This window comes from Passer domesticus, chromosome 22 (genome assembly GCF_036417665.1).
Source record: "Passer domesticus isolate bPasDom1 chromosome 22, bPasDom1.hap1, whole genome shotgun sequence".
Taxonomy (NCBI): Eukaryota; Metazoa; Chordata; class Aves; order Passeriformes; family Passeridae; genus Passer; species Passer domesticus.
Genome location: NC_087495.1, coordinates 1,896,103 through 1,913,752, shown reverse-complemented (window position 1 = coordinate 1,913,752; position 17,650 = coordinate 1,896,103). Strand labels below are relative to the sequence as shown.

Genomic DNA, 17,650 nt, shown 5'->3' with positions numbered 1-17,650 from the left:
ACCGGGAGTGACACCGCAGAGGATGCTGGGAATTGGTGCCTGTACCCCAAAACTGGGTGTGGCACCCTGGGGGATGCTGGGAATTGGAGTCCGCACCCCAAAACCGGGGGTGACACCCCAGGGCATGCTGGGAATTGGAGTCTGCACCTCAAAAGAGGTGTGACACCCTGAGAATGCTGGGAATTGTAGCCCACACCCCAAAACCAGGTGTGGCACCCCGGGGCATGCTGGGAATTGGAGTCCACACCCCAAAACCGGGTGTGACACCCTGAGAATGCTGGGAATTGGAATCCGCACCCCAAAAATGGGGTGGGACACCTCAGGGGATGCTGGGAATTGTAGTTTTGCACCCCAAAACCGGGTGTGACACCCCAGGAGCGCCGTCCCTGTGACCTCACAGGAGCAGCATTCCATTTCTGGGAGGTTTGAGCTGCTCAGACCAAAATCACGAATTCAGCAGCAAAGCTGGAGCTGCTCCAAACATCCCAAACTGGAGACAGCTCCAGGTAAAATGGCAGGGAAAAGGAAGATGCACCCCTAAAAAATCCCATTTTCTTAGGATTTGGAGTAGAAATCAGGAATACAAACCAGGGCCCCCAGGGTGGAAAGAGAACACCTTGTTCCTAGTGGAACTGGGATCTGGAGGTAAAAATATCAGAGGGAAGAGGAAGATTCAACCCTAAAATCCCTCATTTTATTAGGATTTGGACTAAAAATCAGGAATACAAGCCAGGGTCCCATGGGGTGGGACAAGACACCTCGCTCCTGGGGGAATGGGGTCTGGAGGTAAAACAAATGCACTTTTTTTAGAGAAAAGAGGAAGATCCACCCCTAAAAATGCCATTTTCCTGGGATTTGGACTAAAAATCAGGAATACAAACCAGGGTCCCATGGGGTGGGACAGGACACCTTGCTCCTGGTGGCTCTGTCCCCATCCTGCCTCCGGGGAGCTCCAAACCCTCAGGTTTGGGATTTCAGGATCCCTCCTCCCTTCCCTGCTCCCAGCCACTCCCAGGATTCCCAGAGCCTCCCAGCTGCTCCCAGACCCGGGAGGGCAAAAAACTCCATGAAGGGAATTAATAAATGAATAATAAATGAATAATAAATGAATAATAAGTGAATAATAAATGAATAATAAATGAATAATAAAGGATGGAGCACGAGCTGTTCTTTACAGCCTTTATTGAAGGTGCCCAGCAACCCCAGCACAGGGTGAGGGTCACTGTGGGGTCACTCCGGGGTCACTCCAGGTCACTCTGGGGTCACTCCAGGTCCCTCTGGGGTCACTCCAGGTCCCTCTGGGGTCACTCCAGGTCCCTCTGGGGTCACTCAGCCCTCAGGCAGTCGCTGCCTTCTGCTTGTAGGTTGCCATCATCTTCTTGATCTCAGCGATGGCTTTGCCGGGGTTCAGCCCCTGTGGGAGGGGCTGCTCAGAGCCTGGGGGGCTGCAGCACCTCCCTCCCTCCTTCCTCCCTCCCTCCCCATCCTCCTCCTCATCCCAGCCCTGCTGAACTCCCAAACCTGCTGCTGTTCCACCTTTTTTCCCCTCAAACCTGGAACTCAGCCAATATTCTCCTTCCTTTCAAACCCCAGGAGGTCACAGTTGTAATAAATCCCAAACCTGCTGCTATTCCACCTTTTTTTTTTCCCAAAAAAGCTGGAATTCAGCTGGTTCTGTCCATTTTTAAAAGCTGGGAGGTCACAGGATGGATCCAAGCCACAGCAAACTCCCAAATCTGCTGCTACCCCACCTCTTTATCCCCTAAAACCTGGAACTGAGCTGGTTCTGTCCTTCCTTCCAAACACTGGGAGGTCACAGGTGGGACACAAGCCACAATAAAACCACAAATATGTTGCTGCTCCTCATAGAAATACTTGGTACAGGAGGAGCTCAGCACCCCTTTTTTCCCCAAAACCTGGAGTTCAGCCAGATATTCTCCTTCCTTCCAAACCCTGGGAGGTCACAGGCTGCCTCCAAGTGACAGCAAACTCCCAAATCTGCTGCTACTCCACCTTTTTTCCCCCTAAAACCTGGAATTCAGCTGATACTGTCCTTCCTCTCTGCACTGAGCAGGTGCTCAGCAGCCCTTTTTTCCTAAAAGCTGGAGTTGAACTGATTCTGTCCTTCCTTCCAAACCTGGGAGGTCACAGGATGGATCCAAGTGACAGCAAACTCCCAAATCTGCTGCTACCCCACTTTTTTATCCCCTAAAAGCTGGAATTTGGCTGATATTGTCCTTCCTTTCTGTGCTGGGAGACTGCAGGACAGACTGAAGTCACAGCAAATTCACAAACGTGCTGCTGCTCATTAAAATATTTGTTAGAGGAGCTGCTCAACATCTCTTTTTTCCCTAAAAATCCCAATCCAGCCTGACATGAACTCTCCTTTCCAGCCCAGGGAGGCTCAGGACACCTGGGCCAGCTCTGACTCCAGCCAGGCTGGGAATTCCAGAGGGTCCAGGTGCAGGTCTGCCCCATCCCAGCCTCAGTCTGGGAATTCCAGGGGGTCCAGGCCCATTCCAGCCTCACTTTGGGGGCAGACTGGGAATTCCAGAGGGTCCAGGAGCAGCTCTGTCCCATCCCAGCCTCAGTTTCCCCAGGAAGAGTGGCCCAGCCCGGAGCAGGACGCGGAGCTGGAGCTGCCCTCCTGCCCCTGGAGCCAAACTCTCCCCTGGAGCTGGGCTTTGATGGGGATCAAAGCGAGATTCAGGACAGAATTCCAGGTTTTATGGCTGGCTGGATTTCCAGAGGCAGCCAGGGACAGCCTGACTCCAGGGTGTGGGGTTTTCCTGCTCTGGGATGATGAAAGCTGTGGGGCTGAGCCCTGGCAGGGAGCAGCTCCTCACCCCCAGCAGTGGGGCTGGGAAGAGGCACAGCCACCCTGGGAAAGATCCCTCTGCTCTGCACAGGAAGGGCTCAGAAATTCCCTGCAGCACCCAGAAATTCCCTGGAGCACCCAGAAATTCCCTGCAGCTCTCCTGGCAGGGCCCTGCTCCCAAATCCTGGGATCAGAGGAGGAGAAGCTGATCCCAGCTCTGCTGGAGCTCCGGATGTCCCCAGGCTCAGCAAACGGGGAAGTCTGGGGAAAACTGGGACCCAAAAGGATCTTTTCCTATGGAAACCACCAGGAATTCCAGAAAAGACATGGAAAAGGGATGGGGAGACCTCGCTGTGGCCTTGCTGCAGCTCAGGGGGGCCTGGGAAAAGCAGGGATGGGGACAGGCAGTGACAGTGTAAGGGGACTTGGTTTGAAGTGACAGAGGGGAGGTTTGGGTGGGACACTGGAGCAAATCCCTCCCTGGATGGAATTCCCAGAGAAGCCGTGGCTGCTCCAGCCCTGGAGGCGTCCAAGGCCAGCTTGGATGGAGCTGGAGCACCCTGGGACAGGGCAGGGTGTCCCTGCCATGGAATGGGAGGAACTTTAAGGTCCCTTCCACTCCAAACCATTCCAGGATTCCAAGTGCTGCTTTAGGTGGGAAATTGGGATAAACCCCTCCCTGTGAGTGTGGAGAGGCCCTGGCATGGAATTCCCAGAGTGGCTGCCCCTGGATCCCTGGCAGTGCCCAGGCCTGGCTGGAGCAGCCTGGGCCAGCGCCATGTCCTGGTGCCATGGCAGGGCTGGCACTGCCACTGTGACCTGACTGCTCCCCCATGCCAGGCTGTGGCACTGCCCCTGTGACCTCTGGCTCCCTCCATGCCAGCCCATGTCCCATGTCCCCTCTGTGCCAGGCTGTGACACTGCCCCAGTGATCTGTGTCCCCCCCCATGCCAGACTGTGACCCATGTCTCCTCCATGCCAGGCTGTGACACTGCCCCAGTGACTCGTCAGTGACTCGCGTCCCCTCCATGCCAGGCTGTGCCCCATGTCCTGTGTCCCCTCCATGCCAGGCTGTGACACTGCCCCAGTGATCTGTGTCCCCCCCATGCCAGGCCATGCCCCATGTCCCCCCATGCCAGGCTGTGGCACTGCCCCAGTGATCTCTGGCTCCCTCCATGCCTGCCCATGTCTCCTCCATGCCAGGCTGTGCCCCATGTCCTGTGTCCCCTCCATGCCAGACTGTGACACTGCCCCAGTGATCTGTGTTCCCCCGTGCCAGCCGTGACCCGTTGTCCCCCCGTGCCAGCCCGTGTTCCCCCACGCCAGGCTGTCCCCTCACGCCCCTGTGTCCCCCCAGGCCAGGCTGTCCCCCCCGTGTCCCCCCGTGTCCCCGGGTACCTTGGGGCAGGTGCGGGTGCAGTTCATGATGGTGTGGCAGCGGTACAGCGAGAACGGGTCCTGCAGCTGCGCCAGGCGCTCCTCCGTGAACTCATCGCGGGAATCGATCATCCAGCGGTACGCCTGGGGACAGGGACACCTGTGGGACACTGCTGGGACAGGGACACTGCTGGGACACTGCTGGGACAGGGACACCTCTGGGACAGGGACACCTCTGGGACACTGCTGGGACAGGGACACTGCTGGGACAGGGACACCTCTGGGACACTGCTGGGGCACTGCTGGGACAGGGACACCTCTGGGACACTGCTGGGACAGGGACACTGCTGGGACACTGCTGGGGCACTGAGGGGACACTGCTGGGACACTGCTGGGGCACTGCTGGGGCACTGAGGGGACAGGGACACTGCTGGGACAGGGCACTGCTGGGACAGGGACACTGCTGGGACAGGGACACTGCTGGGGACAGGGACACCTCTGGGACACTGCTGGGACACTGCTGGGGACACACACCCTGCTGGGGACAGGGACACTGCTGGGGATCCCACAGTGACACCCCCAGGAATGCCGGCCCAGGCCGGTGGCACTGATGCCTGGGGATTTTCTGTTCTGTATTTTTCACATCCTGTGCCTAACTCCACACTCCACAGCCTGTTCTGTCAGCTGCTGCTCTCACGTTCTGGTCAGACACAACAATTCCTCTGGACCTGGAACTCAAGGACACCCTCCAGCCTCAGGCCCCAAAAAGTATAAACAAAATGAGTTGGGGGCAGCAAACTGGGGGTAAATGACTTCATTACCTGAAGCTCTAATTGGAGCATTAACCCCTGACCTGCAAATGGGGTTCAAAATTTGTACTTGTCTGAAAAACTCGTGCCCATTGTCCATTTTGGGTGTAGCCTGCCCAAGGTGTGCCTACTGAAGGCCTTTAATAAATACTCCCTTTATTCTCTTCATCTTGTCTAGCCTCTGTTCCAGGCTGTCACCCCAAGGCACTGACACCAGCCAGGTGACACTGGCAGGTGACAAAGTGTCCATCCTCACCTGCATGAGCACGGCGGGGCCCAGGTACTTGTCCCCGTTCCACCAGTAGCTGGGACAGCTGGTGCTGCAGCAGGCACACAGGATGCACTCGTAGAGCCCGTCCTGCGAGGGAGGGGACACGGCACGCTGTCACCCGGGGCTGGTGACACAGGGATCCACCCCTGGCCCCAGAGCAGCTCCCGTGTGAGGCAGCAATTCCTGAGGGGAACAATCCCAACCCTCCCAGACCAGGGCCAGGAGCTGCTCCCCATGGTCCCTGTGGTCCCCCCAGGGTCCTCGTGGTCCCCTATGGTCCCTGTGGCCCCCCAGGGTCCTCCTGGCCTCATTCCAGCTCAGGGTATCCATTCCATGGTTCCAGGAGCCACACAATGAACCAGGATTTGGGATAGCAGGGGAAGGGCACGGCCTGGAGAGGAAGGGGAAGCTGCTGGGATCTCCTGTACTCCTGCCTCATGTTCTCCTGCACTCCCACCTTGGTTCTCCTGCATTCCCATCTCAGATTCTCCCCCCTCACTTCTCCTGCACTCCCATCTCGGGTTCCTACACTCCCACCTTGGTTCTCCTGCACTCCCACCTGATTCTCCCCCCTCACTTCTCCTGCACTCCCACCTCAGGTTCCTACACTCCCCCCTCAGTTCTCCTGCCCTCCCACCTGATTCTCCCCCCTCACTTCTCCTGCCCTCCCACCTCGTGCTCTCCCCCCTCAGTTCTCCTGCCCTCCCAGCTGCCCCCAGCCCGTTCCAGCCAGCACAGGCAGGGATTTGTCCCCGGTGGACAATCCCGGGTGTGCCCAGCAGGAAGGGAGGGCAGAGTCTGCCTGGCAGCTCCGGGTGCAGCCTGTCCTTGAGGGCAGCCTGGCACGGGAACGGGGCCGGTCCTGGATCACTTCCCCCTGGATCACTTCCCTGTTTTTATGGGCAGTTTTCTTCCAGGCACAGGACTTCAGTCCCACGTGGAAGTGATCCAGGCAGCTCTGCTCATTCCTGCTGGAACCAGGAGCTGATTCCTCATCCCTGACAGGAAATTTGAGTTCAGGGTCCCCAGAGCCTCCCTGTGGCCCAGCAACTTCTCCCAGACAGACACAGAGCCCAGCCTGGCTTAATTCACATTCCTGAAAGTTATTTTGGGATAAAAGCTAGAGTTCAGGGAGATTCCTGGTGCCAGAATTCCCAGAAGCTCCTAACAAGCCTTTGGGAAGAGCTGCCAGCCCCAAGGGCAGAGCTCCCTCTCCTCACTCCAAATCATTTTTAACTGCACCACTCCAAAGGATCAAGGATTTAAAGGAAATTTTCAGCCAAATCCAAGTTTCTCCTGCACAGAGGCTGATCCCAAAGGGAGAGGAATTCCAGCACAGGGATCAAGAGCCATTTTCCAGGTGTGGCTTTTGGGTTTCCTTGTTCCCACCTGGCTGGAAAGGGACTCCCAGGGCAGGGAAAGTGCCTTTGGAGCTCTCAGGGATCAGAGAAGCTGGAAGTGCTGCCCCTGGACAGAGATTCCTGCAGCCTGTGCAGCCCTGGGGCTGCTCAGGTGTCACACAGGGGCTATTATGGGCTGTCAGCTCGGCTGCAGACACCCAGGGGACACCTGCAGTGTTTCCCTGAACCCCCTTTGCTCAGCCTCCCTTCCTGCTGCTCACATCCACCTCTCCCATCCCAAAATGGAGATCTGGTGCCTCCACAGCACAGCAGGGACAGGCTGAGCTTGGAATCCTGGAATGATGGATCCATCCTGGCAGCTCAGAGGAAAAACCCCTCCTGATCTACTGCTAATCCCTGTGGCAGCCATGGAAATCCACCCCAAACCTTGGCCACACCATCAGCCTTGTGAAGAGCTGTTCCTCTTCCACCCTCAAAAAACTCCCCTCAAAATGCCCCCTGCTCAAGACAGACACCCCAAATCCTGCACTCTGGCTTCTCCCAGCTTTCCAGGCTACAAAACCCCAGCGAGGTGGGAGCACAGCCAGACACCCTCTGCCCACTAGAATGCTCCAGCCTGGAACCTGCAGAGTGCTCCCAGCAGCAGGAATTCCACGGGGGAATGGGATGGGGGGAATGGGATCAGAGCCCCCCTGAGCCAGCAGCCCCAGCTGTGGGGCCGTGTCCCACACTGTGGGATGAGGTGTGGGACTGGGAAGGGGCTGAGGGCTCAGCTGTGACCCTGGGCTCTCTGGGAGGGGTTTCAGCACTGAAATGGCAGTGACCAGCTTCTGGCGGTCCTCTATGGACTGCAGGTACTGCTGCTTGCCCTCCTTGGACTCGTCCTTCTTCTTCAGGTAGGGCTCGATGGATTTGTACTGGGCGTAGAAGTTACTCAGGTCCTGGGGCAGGAAAAGCACAGGGTTATGGGGCTGAGGGGAATCAGGAACATCCCCAGCTGGATCCACCCCAAATGCCACACCTGGGGCCCTGACCCCTCCCTTCAGCCCCACCCTCGGGGGCAGAGCCTCTTCCCAAAATCCCACCCAAATCCCCTCCTGGCACAGCCTCACGCCAAATTCACACCTGAACACCCGACCAGGAGGTGCCATCTCCTCCCCAAACCAGCCACATTCCAGGCCAGCACACATTTAGTCACCGGGACCCACCCAAGGGACAAGAGAGCCCTGAGCCTGGTGGCAGCTGCCACGCCCTGCTCCCAGCCCAGGGTGTCCCCTGCCCTGCCAGCCCCGCACTCACCGGGACCAGGTCCTTCACCACGTACATGTGGGGCAGGGGGTAGATTTTGGTGACTTTGCTGAGGTCACTGTCGATTTTTTTGATGCAGGCCAGGGTGTTGCCCCCCGCGATGTTCATGGCGCAGGAGCCGCAGATCCCTGAGGGGGAAAAGCAGAGCCAAGTGTGGGATTCTCCCTGCTGGCCCCAAAAATCCCCCTGGGCTGTCCTGGGGAAACTCTACTCGGTCTTCCCAATCCACCAGGATCCCAAAAAAACTCTTCCCAACCTAACAGGATCTTGGAAAAACCCTTCCCAACCCACCAGGGTCCTCACCTGTGCCAGAAAACCTCCTGGAAAGGCTCTTCCCAACCTTCTGGGATCCTCACTTACCCAAAAAATCTCTTCTCACCATACCAGGGTCCTCACCCATCCCAGAAAACCTCTTCATAGGTTCTGGAAAAGCCTCTTCCCACCCTTCCAGAGGCCTCACCCAGCCCCAAAAACACCCCTCCTGTTCTATCAGTGTCCTCACCTGCCTTGGAAAACCTCTTCCCAACCTGCCGGAGTCCCAAAAAACCCCTCCCAATCCACCAGGGTCTTCATCCATCCTACAAATTCCCCAAACAGGAAGAATGCTGGAATTCACCACTGGGGCTGAACATTTTTAAACTTCAGCAGGGATCAAACACGGGAGCTGCTTTCACCAGCACCAAAACCTCTTTTTCCATGGGGCAGCTCCTTCCCCAGCAGCAAACGAGGGGACTTGAGTGTGATTTGGGGAGGGGAGAACATCCAGCTCTGCTCTCGGGCTTGGGGCACGAGGTGGGAGCCGAGAGAGGCATAAAACAAATTAAGAATTAAAAAAACAACCAAAAAATGGCATTAAAATGCGGGGAACTGCTGCAGCCTCCTCAGCCAGAGAATCCCAGGGCTGGCAGGGATGGAAGGGAGCTCTGGGAATCATCCAGCCCAGCCCTGGAGCAGGTGGCACTGGAATGTGTCATGGGAGGCATCTGGACCTCCCTGGGCTCTGTCCAACCTTTTTTGCCCCTAAAAGCCCCATTCAGCCTGGTTTTGTCCTTCCTTTCTGTGCTGGGAGGTCACAGGACGGATCCAAGCTGCAGTAAACCCACAAGTATGTTGCTGCTGATGGGATTAGCTGTCAGAGGAGGTGCTCAGCACCCCTTTTTCCCTAAAACCTGGGATCCAGGCTGACACTGCCCTTCCTTTCAGCCTTTGAGGTCACAAGATGTATCCAAGTGACAGCAAACTCACAAACCCTCACAAACCTCACTCCACCCTTTTTTTCCCTCTAAAAGCTGGAGCTGGAGCTCCACTCCAGGGAAAGAACTTTTTTGCAAAGGTTCACAGCTGGAAGTTTTGTGTTTGAATGAAATTTTAGTGTTTTGTGGCTGCTGCTCCTTGTCCTGTCTCTGGGCACCACTGGGAAGGGTCTGGGACCATCCCCTGGCACCCCTTGGGAGTATTTGTAGGGATTTATGGGATCCCCTCTCAGCCTCCCCATCTCTGGAACAAACAAGCCCAGATCCCACTGCCTCTCCTCACAAAAGTGGAATAAAATACCCCAAATCATCCCCAAAATTCAGGAATGTAATCCCATTCCCCCAGGCAGGGGCCCCCTCCCCTCATGCCCATTCCCAGGGCACAAACTGCCCTCCCAAAGGTGACCAGAGGCAGCAGGGGCACAAAAATAGCCACACAAAGGGATGAAATGACCTCTCTGAGGGTGTCCCAGCCCCTGGCACTGCCACGAGGTTCCTCCCACTGCAGAAAGGCTCCCAAGCATTTTCCAGTCAGCTGGGGGGGGGGGGGGATCAGGGCCTGCAGCAGGAATGTAGGACTGGGGGAGCCACAGAGGGGCAGGATGGAACCAGCCCGGCCTGAAAACCCGTCCTGTCCAGGGAAAATATTCAGGGCAAGAGTTCTGGCTGTCTGGGAGCCCCACTCCGTGTGGAATTCCTGCCCTGCCATGCAGATTCCAGAGGAAAAGGTACCTCGGGAGTGCTGCTTTCCATTCCCACCCCAGACAAAACATCCCCGGGCACCGCCTGCCCTGAGACTGCCCCTGCCTGCAGACCCACCTCGGGAATGCAGAGTCATTCCAGCCTGGAATGCAACCCCACAGCTCAGCACAACCCGAAATCCAGAGTCATTCCAGCCAGGAATGCACTCCCATAGCTCAGCACGACCCTAAATCCAGAGTCATTCCAGCCTGGAATGCAACCCCACAGCTCAGCACAACCCGAAATCCAGAGTCATTCCAGCCTGGAATGCAACCCCACAGCTCAGCACGACCCTAAATCCAGAGTCATTCCAGCCTGGAATGCACTCCCATAGATCAGCAGGACCCTAAACCAGAGCCACTCCAGCCAGGAATGCAACCCCACAGCTCAGCAGGACCTTAAATCCAGAGCCATTCCAGCCTGGAATGCACTCCCACAGCCCAGCATGACCCGTGACTCAGGAGTTTTTCCCAGGGGAAGTCTGAGAGCAGCCCCAAACCAGATTTGGGAGCAGCCACAAGCCCAAACCACCAGTGGCCTTTTCCTCAATCCACCCCTGCCCTCGGCCAAAGGGCCAAGGAGAAGATTCCTGGAGCTGTTCCTCGAAGTCCCAAGTGCTCTCTCCCAGTTCACCCAGTCTGATTCCCACAGCAGCACTGGCACAGCCCCCGCTGCTCCCACTCCAGCCCTGCCCTCTCAGCCTCACTGCTGGAATCTCTCCCTGATCTCCCCACGCACTGGGAGGCAGCTGAGGAACCAGACTGGGAGAGAAACTGGAACAACTGGGAGCTCTGGAAGGAATTACTGGAGCTGGCAGCTCAGAACTGTGTCATTACACCCTGGGAGCACCAACTGCAGCTTTACTCCTTGGGTCACTCGGGTGTTTTATCCCCAGAGGTGGGAGGAGAGGGGTTCTGAGCAGTTTTACTCCTTGGTTCATTTGGGTGTTTCATCCCCAGAGTGGGGAGGGGACAGGGGTTCTGTGCAGCTTTATTCCTTGGTTCCTTTGGGTGTTTTATCCCCACAGGTGGGAGGAGAGGTGTTCTGAGTTTTACTCCCTGATTTGGGTGTTTTATCCCCACAGGTAGGAGGGGAGTGGTTCTGAGCAGTTTTACTCCCTGGTTTATTTGGTGTTTTATCCCACAGTGGAAGAAGAGAGGTTCTGAAGAGTTTTATTCCCTGGTTTATTTGGGTGTTTCATCCCCATGGGTGGGAGGGGAGTGGTTCTGAGCAGTTTTACTCCCTGGTTTATTTGGGTGCTTTATCCCACAGTGCAAGGAGAGGGGTTCTGAGCAGTTTCACTCCCTGGTTCATTTGGGTGTTTTACCCCACAGTGCAAGGAGAGGGGTTCTGAGCAGTTTCACTCCCTGGTTCATTTGGGTGTTTCATCCCCACAGGTAGGAGGGGAGTGGTTCTGAGCAGTTTCACTCCCTGGTTCATTTGGGTGTTTCATCCCACAGTGCAAGGAGAGGGGTTCTGAGCAGTTTCACTCCCTGGTTCATTTGGGTGTTTTACCCCACAGTGCAAGGAGAGGGGCTCTGAGCAGTTTCACTCCCTGGTTCCCTCGGGTGTTCTCTCCCCAGGGGGGTGAGAGGAGGGGTTCTGAGCTCCCTGGGGCTCCCCCAGTCAGCACACACAGCATTCCAAGGGCGTTCCAGGTGGGAATGTGCTGTCCTTACCCTCCCTGCAGGACCTGCGGAAGGTCAGTGTGGAGTCCATCTCGTTCTTGATCTTGATCAGGGCATCGAGCACCATGGGCCCACACCTGTGGCACAAACCCCAAATCACCAACCCTGCAGAGCCCCCAGGTGCAGGGTGTGACCCCTGCACCCACACTCAGCAGCACCTAAAAGGGTTTGTAACAATTCCCACTAATTCTGTGTGAGTCCCAGGGGTCAAAGAGGGATCTCTGACCAGCAGGCAGCCCAGGGCCAGGGTGGGTCAGACTCTTGTGACCACGGAGGGTTTGGCCAACCCAAACCCAGTGACCTGTGCTGGCCCCTCTTCCCCTCTCTGGGTCAGGCTGTGACAGCCCTGCCTGGCCCCGTGAGTCACAAGGGACACAGGACAAACACTTGGGGACAATTTCTGTCATTTTACACCCAGGGCACCACCCAGGGATTATTCACTGGGGAAAAACCACCCCAAAACCAGAGCTGCAGCTCCTGTGGGGTTTGAGTAGGGGCTGGGTGGGAGTGGGAGCTCCTGCAAGGGTTTGGGGTGGATCCCTTGGGAAGGGTCTGGGGTGGATTCCTCTGGAGGAGCTCCTGGAAGGGTTTGGGGGGGATCCCTCAGGAAGGGTCTGGGGTAGATCCCTCTGGAGGACTCCTGGGAAGGGTTTGGGGTGGATTCCTCTGGAGGACTCCTGGGAAGGGTTTGGGGTGGATTCCTCTGGAGGTGTCCTTGGGAAAGGTTTGGGGTGGGTTCCACTGGAGGAGCTCCTGCAAGGGTTTGGGGTGGATCCCTCTGGAGCAGCTCAGGGAAATCCAGGCCCAGCATCCACAGGGAGGTTTCTGAGCCCATTTCCAGGATCCCAGGGAAGCAGGAGCTGCTCTGGGAGGCCACAGCCAGGTGTGGATAAACCATGGGAAGGATAGATAGAGCTCCCACCTTCCCTCTCTGGGAATTGTGAGCTGCACATGGAATTGCCTCCTGGAATGCAGAATCCCAGAAGGGGCTGGGCTGGAGGGACCTTCCCATCCCACTCCCAGGGGCAGGGACACATTCCTCCACCCTAGGTGGCTCCAAGCCCCATCCAACCTGGCCTGGGACACTTCCACAGCTTCTCTGGGAATTCTGTGCCAGCCTCCTGGGTAAGAATTCCTTCCCAATATCCCATTTAAACCTCACCCAGGGAAGAATTCTGTCCCAGTATGGCACCCAAACCTCTCCTCTTCCAGCTCAAACCCTGTCCCCTGTCACTGCTCCTGACACCTGCCAGGCCACCACCTGGCCTTGGGAAAAGCTGCTCTCCTTCTTTCTTCTTCCCCCACACGTCCCACATAAATTAAGTTTATTAAAGCCACCATCACCTCTTTAACCCATCCCAGGGATGGTCCAGAAATGTGGAAAACCTGCTTTTCCTGGGATAACACCCACAGTGCCTGTGGAAAATCTGCTTTTTCCTGTGGAAAATCTGCTTAAATCCACTTTTTCCTGGGATGACACCCACGGTGGCTGTGCCCACAAGGAGCTGCTCTGTGCCAGAGCTGAGCAGCCCCTTCCCCGCCATTCCCTGGAGCTGGGATTGCCCCCAGCCCCATTCCCAAGGGACACCCACTTGTTCAGGTCCACCTCGTAGGTCTGCATGCGGGGTTTGTCCCCGGCCTTGTCGGGGTCCCATCTGTAGATGGCGAATTTCTTCAGCCGCGGCGCCGCCGCCGCCGTCTGCGCCTGCCGGAGCACCTGGATCCAGGGAAAAACAGCCTCAGATCCCGGGAAAAACAGCCTCAGATCCCAGTCTGGATCCAGGGAAAAACAGCCTCAGATCCCAGTCTGGATCCTGGGAAAAACAGGCTCAGATCCCAGTCTGGATCCTGGGAAAAACAGCCTCAGATCCCAGTCTGGATCCAGGGAAAAACAGCCTCAGATCCCAGTCTGGATCCAGGGAAAAACAGCCTCAGATCCCACCCTGGATCCTGGGAAAAACAGGCTCAGATCCCAGTCTGGATCCTGGGAAAAACAGCCTCAGATCCCAGCCTGGATCCTGGGAAAAACAGCCTCAGATCCCAGCCTGGATCCAGGGAAAAACAGGCTCAGATCCCGGGAAAAACAGGCTCAGATCCCAGCCTGGATCCAGGGAAAAACAGCCTCAGATCCCACCAGGAGGGATCCAGGACGAGATACAGAGATGAATATGTGTGTATATATATTAAAAAATATATTATATCTATATATATATACACACACATATAAAAATATTTTAAAGATAATAACTACATACATATTTACACACTTATATACAGAAACATGATATATATATATTTGGAATTACGTGTGGGTACCTATGAGCACACTGTATGCTGCATGTATTCACTTTATTATTTTATTGTGTGTACTTACACACCATATATTGCATTACATAGATTATAGAACACACTGTGATGTATATTTATAAATGTGTGTATAAATATAGATGCACAAACACGCATGTATATGTGCAAACACATGTGCACATTGTTTATGGTGCATTTTATTTGTAAATTATATGTCTTTATAAATTATATGTATGTATTTGTATATTCTACTGACTGTCATTACAATGACATAATTACATGTTTACTTTATTCATATATTGTGTTTAAAGTTACAGTCTATGCATTTATATATTCCATGTATTTTTAGAGTGTATATTACACATTATATAGAACACATCATATTTGTAATTATATATATACACATATATATGTATATTTAAGTATTCAATGCATTTTATATGGAACAAATTCATATATTCTATGTATGTTTATACATTACATGTATTTATAGATGTGTTTGTAAATGGTATTTGTACATTGTGTTGCATGTGTAATTGCAATAATATAATTATATTTTACATCCATATATCTTTATGCATATGCTTTGTATACATTATTTATATATAAAAGTATTATATATATATGTCTGTAGATAAATGTATATACACACATATTTATATATTTATATTTATAAATACATATAGAATCATTAAAATTACAAATGCATAAATGTACATAGAAATTTTTATATTTAGATATTTAGATATAGATAAATGATATGTATTTTTTTATAAATTAAAACACTTTATATAAATATATCCTGGGGCTCCCCCTGCCCAGAGCCTGACCAATATTCCCAAAATTCCGACACCCAGCTGCTCCTGGATCCACCAAACCCCAGCAGCTCTCCCTGCCCAGTTATCCTGGAATTCCTGAGCAGCTCCTGCTCTTCCCGGGATCACCCTCGGCCTGCTCCCCCTGCTCTTCCCAAACTTTTCCTGGAGTGCTCCCACTGCTCTTCCCAGCCTTTTCCTGGAATGTTCCCACTGCTTTTCCCAGCCTTTTCCTGGAGTGCTCCCATTGCTCTTCCCAACCTTCTCCTGGAATGTTCCCATTGCTCTTCCCAACCTTTTCCTGGAATGTTCCCCCTGCTTTTCCCAGCCTTTTCCTGGAATGCTCCCCCTGCTCTTCCCAGCCTTTTCCTGGAATGTTCCCCCTGCTCTTCCCAAACTTTTCCTGGAATGTTCCCACTGCTTTTCCCAGCCTTTTCCTGGAATGTTCCCACTGCACTTCCCAACCTTCTCCTGGAATGTTCCCACTGCTCTTCCCAGCCTTTTTCTGGAATGTTCCCCCTGCTCTTCCCAACCTTTTCCTGGAATGTTCCCCCTGCTTTTCCCAGCCTTTTCCTGGAATGCTCCCCCTGCTCTTCCCAGCCTTTTCCTGGAATGTTCCCCCTGCTCTTCCCAAACTTTTCCTGGAATGTTCCCACTGCTTTTCCCAGCCTTTTCCTGGAATGTTCCCACTGCACTTCCCAACCTTCTCCTGGAATGTTCCCACTGCTCTTCCCAACCTTTTCCTGGAATGCTCCCCCTGCTCTTCCCAACCTTTTCCTGGAATGTTCCCCCTGCTCTTCCCAGCCTTTTCCTGGAATGTTCCCCCTGCTCTTCCCAGCCTTTTCCTGGAATGTTCCCCCTGCTCTTCCCAGCCTTTTCCTGGAATGTTCCCCCTGCTCTTCCCAACCTTTTCCTGGATTGTTCCCACTGCTCTTCCCAGCCTTTTTCTGGAATGTTCCCCCTGCTCTTCCCAGCCTTTTCCTGGAATGTTCCCCCTGCTCTTCCCAGCCTTTTCCTGGAATGTTCCCCCTGCTCTTCCCAGCCTTTTCCTGGATTGTTCCCACTGCTCTTCCCAGCCTTTTTCTGGAATGTTCCCCCTGCTCTTCCCAGCCTTTTCCTGGAATGTTCCCCCTGCTCTTCCCAGCCTTTTCCTGGAATGTTCCCCCTGCTCTTCCCAGCCTTTTCCTGGAATGTTCCCCCTGCTCTTCCCAGCCTTTTTCTGGAATGTTCCCCCTGCTCTTCCCAGCCTTTTCCTGGAATGTTCCCCCTGCTCTTCCCAGCCTTTTCCTGGAATGTTCCCCCTGCTCTTCCCAGTCTTTTCCTGGAATGTTCCCCCTGCTCTTCCCAGCCTTTTCCTGGAATGTTCCCCCTGCTCTTCCCAGCCTTTTCCTGGAATGTTCCCCCTGCTCTTCCCAGCCTTTTCCTGGAATGTTCCCCCTGCTCTTCCCAACCTTCTCCTGGAATGCTCCCACTGCCCTTCCCAACCTTTTCCTGCACCACTCCCCAAATTTCCTGTTGTCCTTTATCTCCCCCAAACTCTTTCCAGACCCTTCCAGCTGCTCTCTGCCCCCAGCCCCCCACTTTTCCCGGCCATTCTTCCCCTGTTCCATCTCCTCCCGGATCTCTCCTGCCCCCAGCCCCTCCTGTCCCTCCCTCCATCCCCTTCTCCCCTCTCCCAAATCCCACAGACCCCCACATCCCCTCTCCCACTGACCCTATTCCTTCCCAAATCCCACAAACCCCTCCAGCTCCTCTGCCACCGACCCCATTCCTTCTCGCATCCCACAGACTCCTCCAGCCCCTTCCCGAATCCCACAGACCCCATTCCCTCGCACCCCACCCCATTCTCCCACCCTCTCTTCCCACATTTTACCGCATCCCAGTTCCCTTCCAGCCCCACTGGAACTGTCCCCCCTGCCCACCCCAATTCCTGCACAGCCCCTTCCACACCCCACAGACCCTCTGTCCCACCCTTTCCCTCTCAAATCCCCCTTCCACACCCCACAGACCCTCTGTCCCACCCTTTCCCTCTCAAATCCCCCTTCCACACCCCACAGACCCTCTGTCCCACCCTTTCCCTCTCAAATCCCCCTTCCACACCCCACAGACCCTCTGTCCCACCCTTTCCCTCTCAAATCCCCCTTCCACACCCCACAGACCCTCTGTCCCACCCTTTCCTTCCCCAAATCCCCCTTCCACACCCCACAGACCCTCTGTCCCACCCTTTCCCTCCTCAATTCCCCATTTCACACCCCACAGACCCTCTCCAGACCCCTCCCCACAGCTCCTTCCCCCTTTCTTACCTCACCTCCTCCTGCCCCCAGCCCCTTCCCCAGCCCTGCCCTCCCGTCCATCCCTAATTCCCCCACAATCCAGCTCCAGACCCCACACTCCAGCTCCAGCCCCTCTCCCCCTCACTCCCCGCCCGTCTCTTCCACACCCCTCCCGGCCCCCTGCAGCCCCCGCCACGCCTCCCCGCGCTCCCCTGCCCGCCCCCGCGGCCGCCCCGGCCCCTCACCGCCCGCGGCCCGGCCCGCAGGAGCCGCGCGGGGACTCCGCGCCTCAAGGAGACTCCGACCGCGGCCGCCGCCATCTTGGCGCTGCGCAGTTCCGCCCGCCCCGGAAGCGCCCCCGCGCCGCCATGTTGTGCGCTGACGGGAAGGGGCGCCCGCCATTTTGAGTGTGGCGGCGCCCTCAGGAGAGGCGCCATGTTGGGTGTGGCGCGCCCTGTGGGTCAGGGGTGGCGGGGGCAGGACGCCTAAAACCCCTTTTGTTTTCCTAAATTCCCCTTTTTTTTTTCCCCCTAAATCCCCCGTTTTCTTTCCTCAATCCCCCTTGTTTTCTGTCCATTAATTCCCAGCATCGTTATTTTGCGTGGAGATGTCTGTGCTGTTACCCGACT

The 17,650-nt window shown here is 55.2% G+C and overlaps 1 protein-coding gene and 1 long non-coding RNA gene across 3 annotated transcripts; one reads left to right on the top strand and one right to left on the bottom strand.

Annotated features, from left to right (window-relative positions):
* The first annotated feature begins 433 nt into the window (after positions 1-433).
* Positions 434-1,640, top strand: LOC135285009 (uncharacterized). The gene is made up of 3 exons (XR_010350042.1): positions 434-506; positions 811-1,271; positions 1,314-1,640. It is a non-coding gene; the product is annotated as an uncharacterized LOC135285009 (long non-coding RNA).
* Positions 1,166-17,390, bottom strand: SDHB (succinate dehydrogenase complex iron sulfur subunit B). 2 transcript variants are annotated; one of them, XM_064396913.1, is made up of 9 exons: positions 17,267-17,390; positions 13,219-13,343; positions 11,618-11,703; positions 7,936-8,072; positions 7,461-7,577; positions 5,261-5,362; positions 4,217-4,339; positions 1,314-1,414; positions 1,166-1,250 (listed from the first exon to the last, which is right to left on the bottom strand). In XM_064396913.1, exons 1-8 carry the CDS (start codon positions 17,339-17,341, stop codon positions 1,337-1,339), a joined length of 843 nt encoding a protein of 280 aa, XP_064252983.1. In that variant the 5' UTR covers positions 17,342-17,390; the 3' UTR covers positions 1,166-1,250; positions 1,314-1,336. The 2 variants fall into 2 exon arrangements, with proteins under 2 accessions (XP_064252983.1, XP_064252982.1); XM_064396912.1 differs by having other exon boundaries at positions 1,166-1,414.
* Between the last annotated feature and the right edge of the window lie 260 nt (positions 17,391-17,650).

Bases quoted from the DNA above. Each gene is read 5' to 3' on its own strand.
- SDHB (XM_064396912.1), bottom strand. From the start codon at position 17,341: ATGGCGGCGGCCGCGGTCGGAGTCTCCTTGAGGCGCGGAGTCCCCGCG. The intron at 8,073-11,617 runs GTAAGGACAGCA...TTTCCCCCTCAG, and splicing joins CCGCAGGTCCTGCAGGGAGG to GGATCTGCGGCTCCTGCGCC. The intron at 1,415-4,216 runs GTACCCGGGGAC...CCCCTCCCACAG, and splicing joins GCACCCGCACCTGCCCCAAG to GGGCTGAACCCCGGCAAAGC.